At 37.3% G+C, this 23,909-nt stretch overlaps 4 protein-coding genes across 8 annotated transcripts; 1 reads left to right on the top strand and 3 right to left on the bottom strand.

Annotated features, from left to right (window-relative positions):
• Positions 1–9,410: 9,410 nt before the first annotated feature.
• On the bottom strand, positions 9,411–12,939 carry LOC104713482 (putative WD repeat-containing protein C2A9.03). 5 transcript variants are annotated; one of them, XM_010430617.2, is made up of 10 exons: positions 12,683–12,892; positions 12,404–12,566; positions 12,113–12,286; positions 11,928–12,014; positions 11,270–11,313; positions 10,752–10,886; positions 10,568–10,678; positions 10,395–10,486; positions 10,209–10,314; positions 9,411–10,106 (listed from the first exon to the last, which is right to left on the bottom strand). In XM_010430617.2, exons 4-10 carry the CDS (start codon positions 12,010–12,012, stop codon positions 9,606–9,608), a joined length of 1,074 nt encoding a protein of 357 aa, XP_010428919.2. In that variant the 5' UTR covers positions 12,013–12,014; positions 12,113–12,286; positions 12,404–12,566; positions 12,683–12,892; the 3' UTR covers positions 9,411–9,605. The 5 variants fall into 5 exon arrangements, with proteins under 5 accessions (XP_010428919.2, XP_010428914.2, XP_087319999.1 ...); XM_010430612.2 differs by having other exon boundaries at positions 11,098–11,313; positions 12,683–12,766; XM_087463873.1 differs by having other exon boundaries at positions 11,265–11,313; positions 12,683–12,766.
• Positions 12,940–14,453: 1,514 nt separating this feature from the next.
• Positions 14,454–17,858, top strand: LOC104713479 (putative beta-D-xylosidase 7). The gene is made up of 5 exons (XM_010430609.3): positions 14,454–15,109; positions 15,293–15,595; positions 15,958–16,127; positions 16,221–17,080; positions 17,155–17,858. Exons 1-5 carry the CDS (start codon positions 14,723–14,725, stop codon positions 17,733–17,735), a joined length of 2,301 nt encoding a protein of 766 aa, XP_010428911.2. The 5' UTR covers positions 14,454–14,722; the 3' UTR covers positions 17,736–17,858.
• LOC104713480 (2,3-bisphosphoglycerate-dependent phosphoglycerate mutase 2) lies at positions 17,766–19,948 on the bottom strand. The gene is made up of 8 exons (XM_010430610.3): positions 19,598–19,948; positions 19,239–19,472; positions 18,917–19,140; positions 18,724–18,842; positions 18,479–18,635; positions 18,291–18,392; positions 18,085–18,204; positions 17,766–17,989 (listed from the first exon to the last, which is right to left on the bottom strand). Exons 2-8 carry the CDS (start codon positions 19,456–19,458, stop codon positions 17,942–17,944), a joined length of 990 nt encoding a protein of 329 aa, XP_010428912.1. The 5' UTR covers positions 19,459–19,472; positions 19,598–19,948; the 3' UTR covers positions 17,766–17,941.
• A 1,926-nt stretch (positions 19,949–21,874) lies between these two features.
• LOC104713478 (major pollen allergen Lol p 11) lies at positions 21,875–23,114 on the bottom strand. The gene is made up of 2 exons (XM_010430606.3): positions 22,813–23,114; positions 21,875–22,457 (listed from the first exon to the last, which is right to left on the bottom strand). The coding sequence occupies exons 1-2, from the start codon at positions 22,976–22,978 to the stop codon at positions 22,108–22,110; spliced, it is 516 nt and encodes a 171-aa protein (XP_010428908.1). The 5' UTR covers positions 22,979–23,114; the 3' UTR covers positions 21,875–22,107.
• Positions 23,115–23,909: the final 795 nt, after the last annotated feature.

Raw genomic sequence — 23,909 nt, 5'->3', positions numbered from 1 at the left:
ATTCAGATGAGTTTTAAGACAAACTTAAATATAATTCCTGCATATTACCCTCGCATATCAGATAAATTAAAGAAAATAACCATAACCTTATTAATTACGTAAACATTATAACCGATAAGATATGAATTTTTTCACTTGGTCGTATGTACGTACAATAATAACCTACCATTAACATGCAATTACTAAGAATTTTCTACGGAATTAGCCAAACAAATGTTGTTCAAAATTCAACTATCGACGCTATAAAAGAAATAATATCTTGAATTAAGAAAAATATCGTGAGACGCCCATAGTGATGTTGATATACATCACCATTAAGATTATTTAATATATAAAGTTGTTGTTTAGTCGCGCAAGTATTAATCATGATAAATTTATAATGGGTAGTTTAGACTTTAGTCGACATAGTTTGTTACAAAAATTAATAGAACTCTCTAGACGTTCTCAGAGATGGATTGGCGGAGAACTCCACCATTATCATTACCATATTATATCATCGTATTATTATATGTAAAACCCTTTTTTTTTAGCTAAAGTCCGAACCTTTCGCCATCTTATCTAGTTGTATTTTATTTGTAGCCGCATTTACCACAAAATTGGATTTTATCGCTAATGTCAAAGCTTTAGTTTAAATACAAATTCCCGACAAAATAAATTCAGTTCTAATGAATTTTTGCAAATCATGTCTATGGTTGAATCTCTGAAGATATAACGTAGAAGATTCGAGTTAATATTCGATTTCTGTTGACAAAGATGCAACTTTGATTATCATGTTGCATGAATAAATGTATCACGAAGACAATTGTCATGAGAATAAGAAGCAATATGAAGTACCACTTTTGTTTTTTGATATATAATCAGGTGATCCAAGCTTCAAATACCACTATTTCCGTGTACAGTTTATATATCTACCGTGTATAACAAATATATATATATTTTTTTTTCAGTTTTATAAGAAATGAAACATGTTATTGAAGAAACCAAATAATCGTTTATAAAACAACTGATCGAGTAAAGAAAAAAGAAAACGAAAGAACGGATAGGTATAACGTTAACGTCTACTTTGTTTTTGTTATAGTAGCTAAGTATAATAATATTGCTTACTTAAAACACAAACTTTAGAAACTTAATTCCAACTAGGTAAGCATAATGAAGTACCCACTTGTATAGTTTTTGTATGTAAGAAAATGAGAAGGGTCTAGAGTTTTTGTAAAATAGATTGAAATGTAAAAAGTGTTTTTTGTTTGTATATATATAAAAAAAAAGTCAGAAGATGATGAGCATGGAAGACGCAAGGCGAAGTAAGGGATACATGTGGGAAGCACGTGGTCATTGAACACGTAAGCCGTTTGCGGTGACGGCGGAAGAAACTTCGAGTTTCACAGTGGACTATAAAATAGCGGCGGATTTACGCCATTACGAAAAAAGCCAACGTTAAGATTTGCCTTTGTTATTAAAATTAAATAACAATGAGCATATAGTTCGAAGCAACCCGCATTGGAAAAAAATCGAAGTAACATTAGAAGGTTGCTTAAGAGAAATAGACTAATCGGCCAGTTACTCATGTATTGTCAAAAGCCGATATTTTTTTATTTAAAACTAGTCTGAAGAATGAGTAATTTGTTAACATATCATGGATCTAATATACTAAATTATCAATCATTTGCAAACGATTAAACGTGTAATACATAAAGTCAAAGTACGTAAACAGACTGTACATATATATTATAAAGATTGGAAAACCTTGTTTATTTGTTTGGTATATATTTGACTTCTCATTTATCGGAAGAGTCTTTTTATTGAACTCACAAAAAAAAAAAAAAAAAAAACTTCGTACACAAGTATATTCCTTGGTTGTACACAAAATTTCACATGGAATAATGCGAGAACTATGAGGAATGATTAGCGGAGCATGTCATGAGGAAAATGAAATTGTCAACTGCATAATGCTGTGGTTTTGTTTCACAGCTTCTTATAACTTTTTCATCTATCTTTAAACAAATACACATGTAATCTGCATTTCTTTCGTTTTAAAACTGATTATTGTTATTTGGCTTTTTTATTCAAAATACAGAGTATATAATATTGGACTACTCAGAAGCCTGTATTTGTTATTTTGTGTCAAAATTTTCTTGTATTTTTGACATCTTGTTACTTGGATTATTTGAGAATATATTTTATACATATCATCTCTTGAATACAAACAATGTTCCCACGTTCGCCTCAACACTATACCTACCCAAATACAAAAAGATGCAATGTACTCCAAACACTTTATATGGGTCCAAAAAATATTTAACATTTTACGATACATCAGAATTTCCCCCATACAGAAAAAAAGGAAAGAAGTATAGAGAGGAATGCTCAATTGTATTAGATGGTAGGGTTACAATATATATAGTGTGTACACTGGTGTTTATACAATTATTAATTACAACTATAGTCCTCAATATTCTGATGCTCTTACATGCCCCCTCAAGATGGAGGGGCATACGCAACTCCAATCTTGGATACTTGTTCAATAAACTGTGGTCGAGGCAGTGGTTTAGTCAGAGCATCAGCGAGCTGATCGTGAGTAGAGACATGAGTGACACGCAGAGCTCCGGCTTGAACATACTGGCGAACAAAGTGAAAGTCGAGAGCAATATGTTTCATCTTCGAATGAAAAACGGGATTTGCGGCGAGATACGTAGCACCCACATTATCACAATATATTACCGGAGGAGCAGGGAGAGTGATCCCAAGTTCAGTGAGTAGTGAGCAGACCCAACTCAGCTCGGAAGCAGTGTTAGCAACAGCCCGATACTCCGATTCAGTGGAGGATCGAGCAACACCTCGCTGCTTGCGTGATGACCAAGAAATCGGATTACCCCCAAGATATAAGATGTAAGCGTTGGTGGACACACCATCCTCTAAGTCTCGGGACCAGTCAGCGTCGGAATATGCATGCAACGTCATGGGTGTGTCTGAGCGGAGAAAAATACCAACGGTGGTAGTACCAGCCAGATAGCGGAGTATCCGTTTGGCGGCTTGCCAATAGAGTTCAGTCGGTGCATGCATAAACTGTGACAGCCTGTTCACTGCAAATGCGATATCCGGACGAGTGAAAGAGAGATACTGAAGGCTCCCTAGTACAGCACGATACTCGGTCGGTGTTGCAAGCGGCGTACCAGAGGTCAACGTGAGCTTTGGTGTCGGAGCCATTGGCGTGGAGACAGGCCGAGAATGTAACATGTTTGTCTTGGCAAGAAGATCAAGGATATAGCGTTTTTGCATTAGATGGAGGCCTTTGGAGGTGCGAGTGGCTTCAATACCCAAGAAATAACTCAGTTCACCAAGATCCTTGAGAGAGAAACGAGCAGCAAGATGGGCAATAAAACTCGTGAGGAGAGCATTGTTGTTACCGGTGATGAGCATATCGTCGACGTATACGAGCACATGGACAACATCTCGACCATTTTTTCTTGTGAACAACGACGTATCCGCAATTGAATTGGTGAAGCCAAGGGTGAGAAGATAGGAGCGTAATTCCTGATACCAGGCACGCGATGCTTGTTTCAACCCATATAAAGCTTTGCGAAGACGACATACATAGTGGGGACGGTCTTGATCGACGAAGCCAGGCGTTTGTGTTACATACACCTCATCCGTCAACGAGCCTTGAAGAAAGGCATTATTGACATCAATCTGCCGTATACTCCAGCCTTTGGAAACAGCGACATGAAGAACAGACCGAACCGTCGTAGACTTGATCACCGGACTGAACGTCTCTGTGAAATCATGACCATATTGTTGGTGAAAACCCTTTGCCACCAGCCTTGCTTTGTACCTATCAAGTTCACCATTAGGAAGATATTTGAGTGTAAAAACCCACTTACAGCCAATAACATTTTGAGTTGGACTCGGTGGAACAAGCAGGTAGGTTCCATGTTTGATCTGAGCATTTATCTCATCGCACATCGCCTGACGCCAGTTTGGATCATGCAACGCTTCGGCAACAGTTTTGGGTATGATTGGTCGTAGCTTGGTCGTGGTTGCAGTGAGGGAGAGTTTTGTTACTGGTTTGGTGATATGATTTTTCGAACGAGTCTGCATAGGATGGTTATTATGTGGTGGTGACGGCGGAGCTGGAATTGGTGAAGGTGATGGTGAGGGTGAAGGTGTGGAAGATGATGAAGACGTCGTAGGGCTATTGTTTGTTGGGTGGCTTAATGGGCTTAATGGGCTTGGGTTTGCAGGTTGATCTGGTGGACTGGTGGTTGGATTTGGGCCTGATGAGCTATTGTTTGGAGTTGGGCTAGGTGAAATAGTCTCGTTGGGAGATGGAGCTGGTGCGAGAAGCGTTGCGGATGTAGTGGGCGTGTTGCCATGCGACGACGGTGTTGGCGATGGTGCAACCGGCAGAGAAGATGACGGCATGGGGTGAGGAGCTGAGCACGAGGGAGACAGAGATGGAGCTGTAGCGAGTGGGCAAGTCACAGGAAGGACGGTGGAGGTGGAGTCATACGGCGTGTCGTGTTCCGTTGCAGACAGCGGTGACGACGAAGGTCGAGCAAATGGAAAGCTCGATTCCACAAATTGGACGTGTCGTGAAGTGTAAATACGACCGGTATCACGATCCAAGCAAAGATATGCACTCTGCGTAAGTGAATATCCAAGAAACACAAACGGGACCGAGCGACGTTCCAACTTGTGAGAAGTGTATGGACGAGTCCAGGGAAAACACAAGCTTCCAAACACACGAAGCTTAAGGTAGTTGGGATGCTGAGAGAAGAGCTTTACATATGGAGACTCATTGCCGAGAACTGGAGTGATCATTCGATTGATTAAGTACACGGCGGTCGCAAAGGCATAACTCCAGTAACAAATAGGCATGGAGGCTTTGCTGAGAAGGGTGAGACCAGTCTCAACAATATGGCGGTGTTTCCGCTCAGAGATCCCATTCAATTCCGGTGTGTGTGGCGGTGTGGTCAAGTGTGTAATGCCGTGAGTCACAAGGAAGGACTTCAACGCTACGAACTCACCACCATTGTCCGAGTAGAGAGTACCAATCTTACACTTGAATTTGTTCTCCACCAAGGCTTTAAATGCAATAAATGTGTCACGAACACTTGATTTCAGTTTCAAGGGATATAGCCAAGTATATCGAGTGAAATGATCTACAATGACCAAGTAATACTTGAAATTGTCCACGGAGACAATCGGAGAAGACCAAACATCAGTATATAAATATTGAAGAGGATGGGTCGAGACGATTGTGTTTGAGTAAAAAGGTTGTTTGTGACTTTTATTCATAAGACAATCCGAACAAGACAGTGTTTGATTCTGAGAATGGGATACGGGTAAAGAGAATTTAGAAATAAGAGTTTTCAAAACAGAGGGATGGCCTAATCTTGAATGCCAAGATGGTAGGTCTGTTTTTGGAGTAGGAGTGGCGAGATAGGTGGATGCAAAAAGAGGTGTGACTGGCCACTCATACAGCCCATTTCTAGTCTTGCCTTGGAGTAACCGCTCTCCCGTGCTGAGATCCTTCACCTGAAAATAAGCAGGAAATAATTCCACCGAGACACCATTAGTATTGCACAGTTGATAGACCGAGATCAGATTTTTCTGAACATTAGGAACATAAAAGACACCATTCAAAGCAAGAGAATGAGTTGGTGTGGGTAATAAGGCAGAACCAGTGTGGGAAATCGGCATCCCTGAGCCATCAGCAGTAGTGACTTCTTCACCACCAGTGTAAGGCTGATGAAGTGCGAGATTGTTCAAGTCGGATGTGAGATGATGCGTAGCACCAGTATCCAGCAACCAATTCCCCGGATTGTACTGTTGAGTCGTTGCCAAATGAGCCCGCGGCTGCCAAGGAGTGACAGACGACACGGACGACTGGTTGGAGCTGTATGGCATGGGCGGAAGCTGGAGTTGAGAACACCGGCGAGCACTATGACCATAGACCCCACTGATTTGACATTTGCCTTGATATGGACGTGGTGAGTATTGTTGGCGTTGGTGTTGCGGATTAGACGACCAGTTGTTGTTGTTGTGGTGGGTGCGATTGTTGTTGCGGCCATGAGGACGAGAGGAGTTGTTTCCACGAAAGGTTGCAACATTAGCAGTCGCGGGAAGAGACGACGTAAGTGCCGCCTTCGCAGCAAGTTTCGTCTCGTAGTTGAGCAGCTTCTCATGAAGCTCCGTCAAGGTGGGAGATGAATCACGGCCTTCGATCTGATCAATTACCGTTTTGTAATCGTCAGAGAGACCTTCAAGGATGAACTCAATCTGAGCTTCATGTTCCACCGGTTTGCCAAGGAGAGCAAGTTGGTCAAAGCGGGTGGTAAAACCTTGAACATAAGCATCAATGGTCTTAGTCCCCTTCGTCCAGTGCTTGAGTTGTTGACGAAGCTGTTGAACATGACCATGACTGGGGTTGGCATAAGTAGACGAGAGAGTGGTCCATATGTCATGAGCCGTGACGACCTTGGAGAGGATCGGCTGGACAGAGATGGAGATGGCGCCTAACAGTGCACTGTAGATCAACCGATCTTGTCTCTTCCACACCACGAAGTCAGGATTAGCAGAGACAACATCAGCCGCAGTAACTGTCGGCGGCGGGACGGTGAGAGATCCGTCGATGTAACCGGCGAGATTATAACCATCGAGGAGTGCGTGAACTTGGCGGCTCCACATGAGAAAGTTGGATGCCGTCAGTTTCGTAACATTCATCATGTTCACATTAACGAGTATAGAGGAGGGAGAGACAACGATGGTCTCTGAAACAGAGGCAGGAGAGGTTGAACCAGACATGATGAGAGAGTGAGTAAACAAAAAGAAAGAAGAAGAAGAAGAAGAAGAAAGAGGGGAGCGGCGTGAGTTTTTTTTTTTTTTTTTTTTCTAGGTTAGGTATCGCAGCTCTGATACCATATAGAGAGGAATGCTCAATTGTATTAGATGGTAGGGTTACAATATATATAGTGTGTACACTGGTGTTTATACAATTATTAATTACAACTATAGTCCTCAATATTCTGATGCTCTTATAAGAAGAAGCAATTTACCCAAAAAAAAATTCGAAGTAAAGTAACCATACTATTGTTACAACTACATAAATAGTCAGATTATGAAAAAGAATTAGATTTGCTCATCTTCATCTGAATTCTGAAGTCAACAAAGTCATAAAACTCAAAAGAAACTTCTAAAAAATCAAAAAAGAGAAAAGAGATGGCATGGATCGCGCGTGTCCGTCTCATCGTTTCGTTACTTTGAAAAGCCTTTTTTTTTTTTTTTTCTTTCTTTTCATTTCAACGCTCTCAACGCGGTTTCCATCACAAACGTTGCCGTTTCTAACTTTCTTAAAAGAACAATCCAAGTTTACTTTTACGCCACGTGTTTATAATCAATGGCCCAGATTGAACTGTCATCTTAAACTAAACTAGCTGTGTGTATGTGTGGTTATCGTGGACTGTATGTAACCAACCTCACTCCACTTATGTCTCTCTTTTGAATATATATCTCATTTTCATCACATAAAACAAATTACGAATCAACACTCCTTTTATGAATGAAAAATACTTAGGTTCACCCCTAGGGGTGAACCTCTCCATTCACCCCTTCTTCTCTCAGCCAATCAGAATTTTCCATCTAATATTTTATTTAAAAAATAAATCAAAATTAAATTAAAAAGCAAATCAAATTAAGGAAACAAATTCTGTATACTTTTAATTAAGGAAATTTAAATATTAGCTAGGTTTAGATTTTTAAAATTAGAATAAAATTATATGTCGGTTTGGGTTTACAAATGAATTGGTTAGAGTTTAGATTTTACAATTAGAATGAAATTATATGTCGGTTTGGGTACAAATGAGATGGTTAGGGTTTAGATTTTACAAGTAGAATAAAATTATATGTCGGTTTGGGTTCACAAATGAGATGTTAGGGTTTAGATTTCACGATTAGAACAAAATTATATGTCGGTTTGGGTTCACAAATGAGATGGTTAGGGTTTAGATTTTACAAGTAGAACGAAATTATATATCGGTTTGGATTCACAAATAAGATGGTTAGGGTTTAGATTTTATATATATTGGTTTGGGTTTATTAAAGAGCGGTTTAAATTTTTTTATTTTTATAATAATATATACAGATTTTATTTCCTTATCTTATAAAGGGGTGAATGGAGAGGTTCATCCCTAGGGGTGAACCCAAGTATTGTTGTGAATGAATACAAGATTTGTTCCATTCGCGTTTTTATTAAAACTTGTGCTTATAGTTGATAAATAATATGGGATGCAAATAGAAATATGGGTACTATTTTGCACAACAAGAAAAAAAGAAAAGAAAAAAAAAAGAGGGTGTTGTCGTTTTCAGAGCAGTTGGATGTCGTTTTATGAGGAAGATGAATGGCATGTGACCCTTTTAGGTGAATTGTCTCATGTCACATTTTTTGTTCAAATGACCCTTTTGGTTTTATCGTTTTCGCGTGATATCGTGATTAACGTGACATATGGTCCAATTTCTCCATTTTTATTTTTATATAAGCTTTTAGTACAAGTTTTTTATATATATCAATGGAGATCCAAAAACTAGTACAAAAAAAATTGGATTCTATTACAACTGTCTTTTCAGTATAGCACATAGTTCCCAACTTGGATTGTAACACCACTATTTTCGATGACAAATACTATCAAAAGTATTGTTATCTCTTATTAGTAGATGTTAGAATGCGCAATTTAAAATATGTGACACGTTTAAAAGAAAAAGGTTTATTGTAAAGATAGAGAATCCAATTTACTCTTTATTTTTCTGGAATAAGAAGAAAGGTTAGGTGTTATATACATTAATTGAGGAATATTTCCTAAAGCTAAAAAAACATTAGATTTAGTGTGGCTCACACACATATGACACATCCTTAATTGTTTTATTCGTCTGAGGAAAAAACACTCGACCATCAAATCACCTAATCATCTTTATGCCTACTCTTTTGTAGTATTAGATGCTGCTCTAATACCATTTCAATCTCAAGTTCCCATATATATATCAATCATTGTATCACAGCATATTTAATCAATCAAACTACCTTAAAATGTAAGCTAATATTTGTTTAAGAGCCCAACAACATTATAAATCGCAAAATTTCGAATACTCAGTTGAAAACCAGCCGGATCAGCTACTATATGTTGAAGAACATCTTTCCACCCACAGTCGATAGATAATATGGAAAACGAAATTTTCTTCTATATACCGTCTGATTAACGAGTTGGGCTACTTCAACTATTTGAAGCCTACAAAACTAGCTATTGTCTTTTTGTCCCACATCGACCAAATCACATTCTGCAACCTTCAGTTTCTTTTATGAATAAAGCCTTTGGTGCTGTGGCTCTTTTGGTCCGGACACGTAAGCATGATCAGGCCCCTAGTCAAAATCATGACTTAACATAGAGAAAAGATGAAAAATTCCAAAAACCACATTAACATGACAAAGGGGAAGTCAGACAAAAACAAAGACTTAAACCCCTCCCAAAGACCATGATAATCTCACTGACACTCGTATAATAGTTCCGAAAAGGATATGTACAATACATATTTTGCATCTAACGATGGGGGTCTGATCAGAATATGGAATCAACATACGAGTGGTTTCGCTTTCTATTGAACTCCAACAAGCTACCGTACGTGCGATCAGCAACTCCCACGAACAGTGCTTCCGTGTCTGGACTAAACGAGATTCCCGCGATTTCTCCAAACAGATCAATCTCTTGACAGTGACTATAACCAGCTTCCGTGTCAAACAAGTGAACAAAGTCTGCTGGCTCAGCCATGGCTAAGAACCGTCCATCAGACGTGAACCTCAAGGCTCTGATTGCTCCCATGTTTCCTTTCAGCACTTTGAATGATTGAGACAGGTTCCTTACGTCCCATAGCCTACAGGTTGTATCTTGGTTACCAGTAGCTAGGATCTGTCCGTTTGGGTGCCATGCTGACGAAAACGAGTAGTCCAGATGGCCTTCTAGTCCGTGAATCACTTTTCCAGATCCGGCATCGGCTAGTAAGCACTCTGTACTGTCCCCTAGAACAGCCACTAACTTGCCGTCTGGACTGGTGGAGATGTTCTACAGACAGAGACGTAGCAAAAACATAAATATAATAGCACTTTTGAGACTAATGCTAGCAGATAACAACATCCAAGTCTGAAGAGAAAGAGAAGCGCTTACATTTACAGACCAATCAAAGGTGAAATTGTTGAGGAAGGTGAAGCTTGTGGCATCAAATTGCCGGATGGTACAGTCATTGTTCGCAGCCATAACCCTTAACGAGCCACTACATGGATTAAGAAAACAAGGATTAGATGATGTTTTGTTTTCTTCTAAAACCAATGTATATTCTGTTTTAGTAATTACTTGGGAGTGTTGTATATATCAACGGAATTGGTGATGTCGTTTTCAGCTGATGTTAGTTTTGTGCAGAACGCAACCTCAGGTTCGTTGACTCTCTGCAATCAGAGAGACCACGCTAAGTCAGAAACCAAATTAACAAAAAGATCACTATAGAACACAAAATATGTTTAATATACCTTGCAGATAAGCTCCCCTTGGAACCCTCCAGCAACTATCAAATCGTCTTTAACTGCCATGGTACTTATCTGGACTCTTGATACAGACTGCGATAACGATCCAGTCTGATTCTGTAGATTGAAATTACCAAAATGTTAATATAGAGTTGAATTTTGAGGTTCAAGAACAAATAAGGTTGCTCACCATTGTAGGAACAATGGGCTTGGCGACATTGAGTACTTCTTTGCCCCTTTGCAGCAAAGATGACCAATGCATGAGAGAGTAGTTATTCATGAAAAACACATCGTGCTTTGATGTTGCCCACACCAAGTTCCTCAGCTGTAAAAAATGTGACAATCGAGATTAGGAATCTCACATAAGACACCACTGGTCATCTTAGACAGAAGAAATAAAGAAGAGAACATGCAAGTTTTCACACAAAACACAAACCAAGAAGGAAACAAAGCAACCGTTTAAGTTATCAAATATGAACTTCAAAACTAATATCTATAATGTCAATTTTTTTTGATTAATGGTTTAGAGAAGAGACCTATGAATCAACTGTGCACAGGAACAAAAATAAGAGAAATGCAAATCACACTGAAGCACTCGTAGAAATGCAGAAATATGTGATTAAGCTGAAACAAAATGATTCTCTGCAAGAAAGAAGGATGACAAAGTTAGAGAGTCCTTGTAGATGTGCCAAAAAATTCCTACCATACCATATTAACAAAGGTTTCCTTAAGGCGCCAGCTGCTCTCCCAACCTGTTTAAGAAAGGTTAAGGCATATATAGTAATTGTTTCTCAAATGCAGCAGAGTTAGCGACAAGTCTTTCTATACAGTTCCCGATGGTCTAACAATGGACACTGAGCAAGGGAATCTTAATACACTCTGTGACTATAATTTCTAGGCGTATGAAGCTCTATGAGAAATGTTAAAGAGTTGCCTCGACCAGTTAGAGTTAGATTTATCAACTCTGCTTAGACCATCCCAGACACAGATAATGACACTTTTTTTTGAATAAGTTAGAACCTTACACAGCATTATTGTACCTGAGTAAATATCGAATCTAAACTATTATATATAGAGAATTTAGGAACGAGCAGGTTTAAATTTAAGCACCCTTGAAGATTTATCTGCAAAAGAAAAGGTTTTGGTGGTGTGAATCAACACCCCAGCTGCAGAGCTGAGGGTCGGAACATTGAACATTAAGAAAACAGGAAGAGGACAACAGTTTTGAACTGCCATCTTCTATGAATGTTCAAGAGTTGCAGACTCGATTAATAAACACAAGAGTAAATTGTAAATAGACTCTAGACCATCAAGTAACAGAGTATGCCACACATTGCAAAACATAGTAAAAAGAAAATCCCTTTACCTGAAAATGTGCAATAGTGGACTTGACAAGCCTTGTGTTGAACTGAAAGCCATAAAAGTTTTTCCCTTTCTCTACTTGCAAGCATTCCTGTCAGATATAACATAATACCAATGATCATGATCATGAACATAAAAAACTGACTAAAAAAAATCAGAAATCTTTTAATATAGTTGCCAGAACAAAACCTTATCAAGGTGTAGTCGTGATCGATGGAGGCTCTCAAAGTTTTTATATTGTAGCAATCTATTCTCACGGTATCTATCTCTAGTGTAATTCAGCCTCTCCCATGGAATCCCTTGAATATCTTTTCCATTCCTAGCTTCTAACGCTGACGTATCATTGTTCAACTTACTCTGCGTCTAAGGAAAAAAACAACATAACACAGCTTACTCTACCTTTTAATTTATTCATCACATCACATCACATCACAGCCTTTTGTTTAAAACAGAGCAGAATAGTCAGAGTATATATCATACCAGCTCGAAATCGGAGTCCATGTAATCAGAATCAGAATCAGAATCAGAATCACTCGTGACAACTACCTCTCCAAAGGGTGGTTCATCATCGTCGAAATCAGCGTGGAAGTCATCAACGAGGTACTCGAGATCAGAGTTGTCGAAAATATCCATCTTTAAAAACCTAGTCAAATCGAACAACGACCAAAAAATATATATATAAATAAAAACCGTATAAAAACAGCTAACAAAATCGCATAATAGAACAGAAAGAGGGAAACAAAACATATGTGTTGTAACCTGCTGTAGAGAGAATGGGTGAAGGAAGGAGAGAAGATCAAAGGCTTTTTGTGTGGTGGTTTAAGCAAAAGAAACGGTGGGGATGGAGTTAAAAGAGACCTTCCTTAAGCTTTTACTTATATATATAACCAACGGTGGAAGGAATTGAGACCGGTTATTCTAAATACGACAAGGTTTCCGTGGGTCCGGTTAACTAAGAGCCTGTAAATTAACCAAAAAAAAAAAAACAAACCTGTCTCTTATGTAATATTTGATCTGTTTTTTCTTAGTGATGTCAACATATTAAAAGCCAAATTGTTGTTTGGTTTTTTCTTTAGTATATACCATCTGAATTAAATGTAATATGTCCCAGACGTCGGGTTGAGAGTTGAGAGACTCACTGGACACATTTAACCTAACAAAATATCTGAATTTTCTACTAGTGAGAAAATAATGGGAAATGAGACAAGAGTCAGACAATTTTAATGAACACGAAAAGATTAGGGATGGATGAAGAGGACTTTAGCCTAAAGAGTAAAGACCACGAGGAAATATTCAAACAAAATTGTAATAAAAATAAGGCTCTTCTTTGTTGTTACTGTCACACACTCTTTGGAACGTGGCTTTCGTAGTCTACCGACATCTCAGTCTCCTTAATGGGCAATTTCGTCAGTTCATAAAAATACCCCTTCTTTGTTTTTTAGTCCTCAAGCCGCGGCTACGTAGTACGTACGACGAGCTTATATTATAATATCGTCACGAGGACTGATGATATACGTTTACCATGCCTGCCACGTGTCTTCATAAATTTTTGCAAGGGCTTAGCTTCCTCCACGTGGCACTAAGCTGCTTTGAGTTTTTGATTCTCTCTATCAGAAACTACCTAACAAAAAAACAAACGAAAAGTTTAAAATTTAAACGCAACTGTTATTTCTGAACATGTTAGAATTGTGTGAGATTTTGACTTCAAATAAAAACTTCTACAAAGCTCCTTACACCAAACACTTAGCTGAGACAGAAACAAATAATATTATCTTATCTACTAACAACTGATTCATTAATTGTTTGAAACCGACTATTTTTATCCAGTCAAATCTAATTACGTGACCAGATAAAACTCGGATAGATCATCACAATTAGGTTTCATTTCATTGTGACAAACGGCTTGAAACGATAAGTTGATGTTATTATAATTATTGTTATCCATTTTCACTTTTTGTGGTTGGTTGGACGGTTAATTTTGTTGTATACTTTTTCTATCAATTCTTGTCTCTTGGATAACATAGATAAAAGGACTATTACAATATTTGATTACCAAAACGTTCTGATGGACTAAATGGGACTAATCCTAAATTTCATAACCTAAAGCAAAATCTAGTTGAAGAAACATTATTGGGTTTTAGGCCCATAATAGAAAGAGTTATCTGAAAGTCATTTTTTTTTTTTGGGACAAACAGATATTGAGAAGTCACAATATTAAGTTGGAGTTATTGGTTTGAGATTTGAATAGAGTTTTAAAGATTTTAAATGTTAGGTGTAATCTGTTGTTATTAGATCAAGATTTTGTTAAACTCTGTTAAACTTTAGTGCTATTAATCATTTAAAATCTTAACAAATTTGAGTTATTGGATTCAAGACTTTTATAAAGTCATTAAAAGTTTTGGGTTATTCAATTAAAACAAAAGAATCTAGGATTGTTAATGAGTTTAATTATTATGTTATTGGTTCATGATTTTAAACACTTTTTTTATATTTCTTTATAAAATAAAGTCATGGAAAGTATCACAAAAATACATGATTGTTTGGAATACTTTACAAGATTTTAGAAAACTAATCAACAAAATTCTCTAGCAATCTTTAACAATCTTTAACTTATTCACTTATGATGATTTTGTTAAACTTTTCTAAAATTTTGATAAATAGAGATATATAATTTGAACAAAAAAAATAAAAAAAAATAGAAAGATATAATTAATAAGACAAGAGAAGAAGAGTCTCTGACACACTCTCACACAGTACTCATCAGTTCCTCATCTTTACCTTTTCCGCAATTTCGGAGCCATGGCTAAACTGTTTCTTCTTCTCCTCTTCTTGTTCTTCTACCATTGCGTCAACTCAGCTCCTCCGCCGCACGCCTGTGACCCTTCGAACCCAACCACGAAACTCTACCAGTTCTGCCGCACTGAACTCCCAGTGAACAAACGAGCGCGTGATCTCGTCTCCAGGCTAACCGTAGACGAGAAGATCTCTCAGCTGGTGAATACAGCTCCAGGGATACCGCGTCTTGGAGTTCCCGCGTACGAATGGTGGTCGGAGGCTTTACACGGCGTAGCCGGTGTCGGTCCAGGTATCCGGTTTAACGGAACGGTTAAAGCAGCCACTAGTTTCCCTCAAGTCATCTTAACCGCTGCTTCTTTCGATTCCTATGAATGGTTCCGCATTGCTCAAGTTCGTTTCTTCTCTCTCTCTCTGTGTTTTATTTAATCAATTTAATAATCTGCCTTAATTAAAATGTTACTTTAGTCTAGCAAGAATTAATTATTTCTAATTAATATCGAAGTTTACTACTAAAATCCAATTATTTGTTTGTTATTAATAAGAATGTATGTGTTTGTATTGAGGTGTTTTCAGGTAATAGGAAGGGAAGCAAGAGGAGTGTATAACGCAGGGCAAGCCAAAGGGATGACATTTTGGGCACCAAACATTAACATATTTAGGGATCCACGGTGGGGAAGAGGCCAAGAGACTCCAGGCGAGGATCCTATGATGACCGGATCTTACGCTGTGGCTTACGTCAGAGGACTACAAGGTGACTCTTTCGACGGTCGTAAAAGTCTCGCCGGTCATCTCCAAGCCTCCGCTTGTTGTAAGCATTTCACTGCTTATGATCTTGACCGTTGGAATGGTATCACTCGCTACGTTTTCAATGCTCAGGTTAATTAATTTCTTCTCTTAATTAGTTCACTTTTTTTTTGCAATGCTTTAGTTACTTCTTTTGACTCATCTTTTCCATTTTTGATATGTTTTATTATCCTAAAGTGTAGTCTTCAAAGTGGAATTTGTTACATAATGCCGTTTTAATAGTTTATAAATCATTTCTTCACTGTGTACTCTCTTTATGTCTTGTCATTAATTATGTGATAATCTTTTTGTCTTGTCACGAATATGTACTTTGATTATCATTACATAAACTAATCTTCATGTTGACAAAGTTTTCAAACTATATTCTTCCCATTAAAAAGTACATACAGTAGACACTGTTAAATTATTGATTCTCGTTTTTGGTTTTTAAAAAGGTGAGTCTGGCTGACCTGGCGGAGACGTACCAACCACCGTTCAAGAAATGCGTAGAAGAAGGCAGAGCCAGTGGTGTCATGTGTTCTTATAACCGAGTCAACGGCATTCCCACTTGCGCTGACCCAAATCTCTTGACTCAAACCGCTCGTGGCCTCTGGCGTTTTCAAGGGTTCGTTCCTCTCTCTACTTCGTTTTACTCGCCTCCTTTTTAATCAACACCACTCTTATTTGACAAAACAGAACTGGCTCTGTTTTTTTTCAGATACATTACTTCAGATTGTGACGCTGTCTCGATCATCCATGATGCTCAAGGCTACGCCAAAACCCCTGAAGACGCCGTGGCTGACGTCCTCAAAGCTGGCATGGACGTAAACTGTGGATCATACTTACAGAAACACACCAAATCAGCTCTTCAACAGAAGAAAGTGTCGGAATATGACATTGACAGAGCTCTCCTCAATCTCATCTCTGTTAGGATTCGTCTCGGTCTCTTTAACGGCGATCCAACCAAACTGCCATACGGAAACATTAGTCCTAACGAAGTTTGTGCTCCGGCTCATCAAGCTTTAGCACTCGAAGCTGCTCGTAACGGTATAGTTCTCTTGAAGAACAATCTTAAACTCCTTCCTTTACCTAAAGCCTCTCCGTCGTTAGCTGTGATCGGTCCAAACGCTTACGCCGCTAAAACGCTTCAAGGAAACTACGCTGGTCCGCCTTGCAAGACTGTGACTCCTCTTGACGCCTTACGAGGTTATGTTAAAAACGCTGTTTACCACCAAGGATGTGATTCCGTGGCTTGCTCTAACGCTGCCATTAACCAGGCGGTTGCAGTCGCGAGAAATGCTGATCATGTGGTCATGATCATGGGACTAGACTTGACTCAAGAGAAAGAAGATTTGGACCGCGTGAGCCTCAGTCTTCCAGGGAAGCAACAAGAGCTTATAACGAGCGTTGCAAATGCAGCCAAGAAACCTGTGGTTCTGGTTCTGATCTGTGGTGGTCCTGTTGATGTTTCATTTGCTACGAATAATAATAAAATCGGAAGCATTATATGGGCTGGTTATCCTGGAGAAGCCGGAGGGACTGCTCTTGCTGAAATCATATTTGGAGATCACAATCCTGGTGAGTCTTTCTTCTTCTTCTTCTTCTTCAAACAGTTAGTGAAAAAGCTTATGTTTTGTATTGTGGTGTTTTAGGAGGGAGATTACCTGTGACTTGGTATCCTCAGAGCTTTGTGAATGTGAAGATGACAGACATGAGAATGAGGTCTGCAACAGGATACCCAGGAAGGACTTACAAGTTCTATAAAGGACCCAAAGTGTTTGAGTTCGGACATGGTCTCAGCTACTCAAAATACTCTTACCAGTTCAAGCATCCGGCTGAAATGAGTCTCTACTTGAACCAAACTAAAGTTCAAACCAACTCGGATTCTGTTAGATACGCTCTGGTTTCTGAAATGGAGAAACAAGGTTGCAATGTAGCCAAGACGAAGGTCACTGTTACTGTGGAGAATCAAGGAGAGATGGCAGGGAAACATCCGGTTCTGATGTTTGCGAGACACGAAAGAGGAGGAGAAGACGGGAAACGCGCAGAGAAACAGCTTGTCGGGTTTAAGAGCATTGTGCTAAGTAATGGAGAGAAAGCGGAGATGGAGTTTGAGATTGGTCTTTGTGAACATTTGAGCAGAGCTAATGAAGTTGGACTTATGGTTGTTGAAGAAGGAAAGTATTTCTTAACCGTTGGAGATTCAGAGCTTCCACTTACTGTTAACGTCTGAATCTGGAAAAAAAATATAAAAAGACACTTCTTTTGAATTGGCTTTTTTTTTTAATTTGAAATAACATCCAAATATGCAACAAATGTGCTTTGTGTATCTAATAAAGATTTAAAACTGTTCAAATTGTCGTTATGTCACTACATAAGAGCTAAGCAAGTGAAACACAAAAAAAAGAACTGATTTTTTTCTGGAAGACATTATTATTATTAGTTAAGAGACGCCTCATCAAGCTTCTCTCTGTATTGTGCCAGTCTCTGAAACCAAGAAGCATTATTATATCAGCAAACTCATAACAATGGAGAGATAAAGAAGATGAAGAAACAGTTGGGTTTGGTTTGGTTTGGTTTACCTTGGTATAAGCATAGACACCAGCTTCAGTAGGACCAACCGGGCTTCCTCGTTTCATGAATTTTCCATCTTTGAAGATGTAGAGCAATGGTATACCCGTTGATAAGTCTAGAGTTGTAACCTGAGAAAAATCAAAACATAAGTTTCAGCAACTCCGCAACACACAATGATCAAAATGACTGAACTAGAACCAGAATGTTTTGTTACCTCCTGAGAAGTTAAATCATCCAGATACATAATGATAGATCGCAATGAGTTCCCATGAGCAGCAATCATTACGTTGTTCCCGGATGCAAGCTCGGGTTTGATCTGCATAAGGATTTCAGACATCAGCATAAAGCATTACGTTTTAAGTAAGGGGAAAATAGAAGAGCCTCTCTCATATTCATTCATACATTGTCTTCAAAATAAGCCACTGCTCTCTCAGCACACATCTCCAAGCTCTCGCCTTTAGGAGGAGGGATTTCGTAACTCCTACGCCATTCGTGAACTTGTTCTGTTCCATATCTTTCCGCTGTTTCTTTCTTGTTCAAACCCTGCAATTCTCCATACCTGACTCAAGAACAAAAGTTGGAAATTTAACACATCAAATTCGTAGACATAAGAAGAAACACAAGAGAAGTGGCAATTTGGTTTTTACATTCTCTCATTCAGCTGCCAAGCAGCTATGACCGGGATAGATTGTTTTCTAGTTTCTTCGCTGAACACATGACTCCAAGTTTTAGCCTTTACACTCTCATTATGCAAGATGATTGGAACCTATAGAGAAACTAACACAAGTCAGATACAGAGCAATCTACTGACAAAAGCAATATTAAAAACTATTTAGTAACCTTCTTGCGGCGATGCTGAGTCATAGCAAGCATTGCGGTCATCTGAGCACGGATCAAAGAAGAAGTGAAGATCAAATCTACAGGAATGTTGCTAATCTTCTTCCCAGCTTCAATAGCTTCTCCCACACCTTTCTGAGTCAATGGCACATCAACACAACCCGTGAACAGATTCTTCTCATTCCATAACGATTCTCCATGCCTAATCAATATCAAAGCAGCTTCATCTAACAAAAAAACATAGGAAAGCAAACAAGTACTTTAAATTCAATGTTTCTCTTTTCTCTTAATATAAAATGAGACCAAAGAACAAAAAGCAACATACTTGATTTCTTCTTGGATTCAAAAGGTTTGTTCTTGGAAGGAGAAGACAAGACAGTGTTGTCAATGACCTGAGATGATGCAGCTGCTTCAATCTTGAACCTTTTTGGACTAAGTTTCATGGGTACATTCAAAGGCTCCTTTTGAAAAAGAGAAGCTTTGAAAGGTCTATTATGAGAGACAATAGACCCGATCGCTTGGTGAGACATAGTCGTAGTAGCCATTTCTCAGAAAATTCCTTAAAAAATAATCAAAAAGGGTTTTAATTCTCTATAAACTTTAGGCAGTAATCAAGAAACGTAAAAGCTAAACTGATTAAAGATCTCAAATTCGATAACTGTAGGCTATATAGCATTAACATACCTGTTCTAATAAAAAAAAAGCTATGGCGACGAAACCAAAGATGGACAAATGAGAAGAATTGAGTACACGTCGATTTCACTAAATCGTTTTGATTCGAAAGATTATATAGGGGGGGAGTTGTGGCGAAGAATGAAAAAATCTCTCCTTTTATGTCTTTTGCGTGTATAAAAGAGACAAGTTGTAATGGGAACACGACGAGGAGAGGGTTGTTGATGTTGTGAAGGAGGCGTTTTGTCGATTTGGGTTTCGTATTTAATTATTTTAGGGTTTATTGTTTTTTTTTTTTTTTGCTTGTATATAGCTTTCTTGACTGCGACGAACTGGGTTTGACATTTGGCAATTTCCAGTTATGTTTCACCTTTCAGGTTTTCTCTGCCTATTTGGCCCTTTCTGCAATATTTCATGATTCTTTTTTTGTTTTTGGTTATTTTTTTTTCTAGTTTATTTAATGTGATGTTTTTTTACTGTCTTTTACGATTATTTTACAATACAGTAAAACCTCTATAAATTAATAAGGTCAGGACCATGAAATTTTATTAATTTATAGAGGTTTAATTTATCGATAAATTAATAATTATTAATTTATCGATAAATTAATATTTTATTAATTTATGAAGAGATTTTCTCATTTTCATAATAAAAATTTCTATTACAAAATAAGACACTTTGTTATCATTCACATTTTTAAAGAATTTTCTTAATTTATAATTTTGGTTATTGTAATAAGATGAATATCAATTTTTTAATAGATTATCTAGGTAAAAATGAGAAATGTTAGAAGTTTGGAGTTTAGAAAAAATTGTTATTATTATCCTTCATGGTAATGATGAAGTCGCATAAGATATTACAGTACTTTTAAAATCAATTATTAAAGAAGTAATTACCGCATCTATGACTCTTCACAATTTATGGATGTGATTTGAAAATACAACAATGAAAAAATTAGAGATGAGCTCTAACAAAGATGCAAATTCAAGAATAGACAAACAACAATAGAGTCATATTTCACTAGATTTTCTTATATATATATATATATATATATAAGTTTATATGATTATTAATTTATAATATTGATGAGACTATATTTTTACATAGGATTTCCAAAAAAATTATTATTTTATTATTTTATCGAAATGTGTCATTTTTTACACCGGCTTAACTCGGGACCGGAAGAATTTATTAATTTATAGCGAGTATTAATTTAAAGAGTATTAATTTATAGAGGTTCTACTGTAGTAATACTGACTACGGATCGAAATGGGAGTATGAAATTAAGTAAATTAAATATATAATTTTATAAAATATATAAAATAAATAAATTTTCTAACTATTATTTTGTAACAAACAAATCCAAATTTACGTAAATATTATGAAGTAAAAAAATTAGTGTGAACATATTATTCTAATTTTTTCTAGAATTAGAATAATATGTAATTGGTGTGATGTAATTTTCTCTAGAAATTATGGCACCAGAAATATAGAAAAATTAGTGTGAACATATTATTTTTACTGCAGAAAGATGAATCTTTGATGAGTTGATCTCTAGTCTAAATTGGTGTGCTGATATAACAACTTACTTAAGCTTCTTTTTTCTTAAATTTATATATTATGGGGTATTGAGTTTGGTGATGTATTTTTTAGCTTGTTGGGGGTTGGTCAATGTGAAATTAAAGTTTGCTTTAAGTTTTTTTTCCGCAACAACCATTGGTGAATGGTGATGATGGTATACAGTGTATACTTTGTAGTTTGTAGCCTTAACTATATGGAAATTTGTTTCACTTTTATTTCCAACAGGATGTAACTAACCGGGTGCTCAGGTTAATGCTCGCTGTGAAATTTTTTGATTTTTTACAGTCCTAGTGTATATATATTTGAGACTATGACTATCTGTGTAGCCTTTGTATGTGATGGTTAATGATGTGTTTTGCCAATTTTCTTTACCAGGGGATGATATTTTATGATCAAAGATGAAGACGTAAGCTTTTTTAGCTTCTGCGTTTCTCATAATCAGTCACGTTTGCTTAGTTAGCATCCAAAACAGATAAGAAAAGGATGTAATTAATGTTTGTATAGCTTCGTTTTCTTTGTACTTTCATTTTACATAACGAAATGAAAACTAACAAGAGTATATAATGCGTGTTATACTACTTATACATACCTTTTAACTCTTCATATATAATTACTACAACTTCTAAAACTTATTATGCCTGCATAATATATACAGTAGTAAATATGTAAGAAGGCGGAAGCCATGATCGGACGAAGAATGAAGAGTTGTTTTTAAAATAAAAAGACACTTCCTAAGGAAGGAAATGACGCATCAATATATATATATAAGAAGAAGAACAGAGTTTCCGATAACCAGAGTCATCATCACATCATCTAAGACAGATAAGTAAAATCAAACAAATACAAATTTATATCGCTCCTTCATAACCCCGAAACTCATTCGTTAAATGAAAAAAAAGAACAGCAAATCATAAGATTAAAGAGATAAGAGAGATGATGATTTAGAGATGGCTTTTAATATCATCCTCGTCTTCATCAACCATGTACTTCTGAAAGAGTGCAGAGCAGAAGATATCGCTCACGTCTTTCTCGAATCCCATGTTGTTGGCATGTCTGATCTGCGAGGCAATGCCACTGTAATGGTTCAAGATCACACGAGACTTTTCGCGTCCGACGGAGATCTTACCGCAGCTTTTGTCAGAGCTTTTCACAAGCAGAACATCACACATTTCGTCCTTGTGATCGTCGTGGACAACGAACTTGTAGTTTCCTTTTTTGTCTGATACAGCCACGTCTGTGTATACCTCTTCCATTGTCTGTCTGTGTTTGCACACAAGCTTCACAGTTGCACCTGTGTTTATATAGCAAAGAAACGAACATTACCACCACAATCAAGATCTGTAAACTTCAAGACAAACAAAAAAAAACAAGTTTTTTACTCTGTTTTGTTCTTGAAACAGATCAAGATTCTTAAAACACAACATCAAGAATCAAATCAACTATGTAGTTAGTAGTAAACTTCAGATCCAGATCTAGAACAATAACACTACGAGCATAGAGAATCGAACTACAAGTAAAGATCCATAAAGGTTCAAGATTTCAGAAGTCAGATCTAAAAACGAATACTTTAGAATCAAGAAATCAAAAACACTTGCTTCAGATCTGGAAGCAGAAACTAAGGATTATAGAGAGAGGGACATAGATACCGGGGATGAAGTAGGAGGACTCAGGAGTCTCGAAGCCGAATTTGCAAGTGTCACAGTAAGTGCGACCTTCAACCACCATTGTATTCTTACCAATACTTCCCCTCCTTGCGGCCACGGCAATCGCCGGCAAGATGCAAAGAACCAACAACATCACCAGTTTCGCCATTTTTTCGATTCTAGAGAGAGAGACAACTAATGGGGTTTTTGGAGTGAGAAGGAAGGAAATGAAGATGGTGAGAAATTTAAGACAGTAGTGGAGGAGCGAATCTAGTAGGCACAAGAAGAAGGAAGATGATGAAAGCGCGTGAGATCAGATCAGCCCACACCGTTATAAAGAAAAACTAATCTATGTTTTGTTATCGTAGTTTTAATATGAGAGCAGGGGTATTTTCGTCAGTTTAGTATAAGATTATGATAACGTGGCGCTATGTTATTGGATAGTAAATGAGATGGCAAAAGTGAGAAAAAAGGCGGTGCGTTTGCGTGATTGCAGCTGGATGGATAGTAGTAGTAGTGGTTTTGTTTAAACTCTCTCTGTCGGTGCTCACATGCAAGAAAAGCATCAAAAACCAACAAAAATTAAATGTTCTCTTTTAAGAAAAGGCCAAAACAACGATTATTATTTGAGATTATTAATAAATAAATAAAAACTTAGTTAAGATCCATTGTATGTTTCCTTGGATCTCTTATTGGCCCATTATGTCGCAAACATTTTCAGCTCTAACAAAGCCTTTTTTACTCATTCAGTATGTGGGATCAGTGTGATTCATTATGTGTGTAGCCTACTGCTATGCATTCAAATTGATTCATTACCCTAACCTTTTGGGCTTTGTTAACTTTTTTTGGTTATCACCAATTGCAGTTTGCAAGTTTTGTAATCATATTCCTTTATTTTTTGAATTTTTTGGTTATATAATGTAACAGTATATTTTTAAATTAGGTAAAAACTGAAAACTAAAAGCGGAAACTCTTAACATATATAGGTCCCTGATTGTGGTTTTCAGATATGATTTGAGAAAGATATCGATAAAAACTACAATGTAGACATACGATTCCAATAGTGAAAGCATATTTGAAATCATCACACTCCTATCAAA

Source organism: Camelina sativa, chromosome 9 (genome assembly GCF_030686135.1).
Source record: "Camelina sativa cultivar CO46 ecotype springtype chromosome 9, ASM3068613v1".
Lineage (NCBI taxonomy): Eukaryota > Viridiplantae > Streptophyta > Magnoliopsida > Brassicales > Brassicaceae > Camelina > Camelina sativa.
The sequence above is the reverse complement of the archived record's forward strand: the minus strand, read 5'-3'. Positions and strand labels throughout refer to the sequence as shown.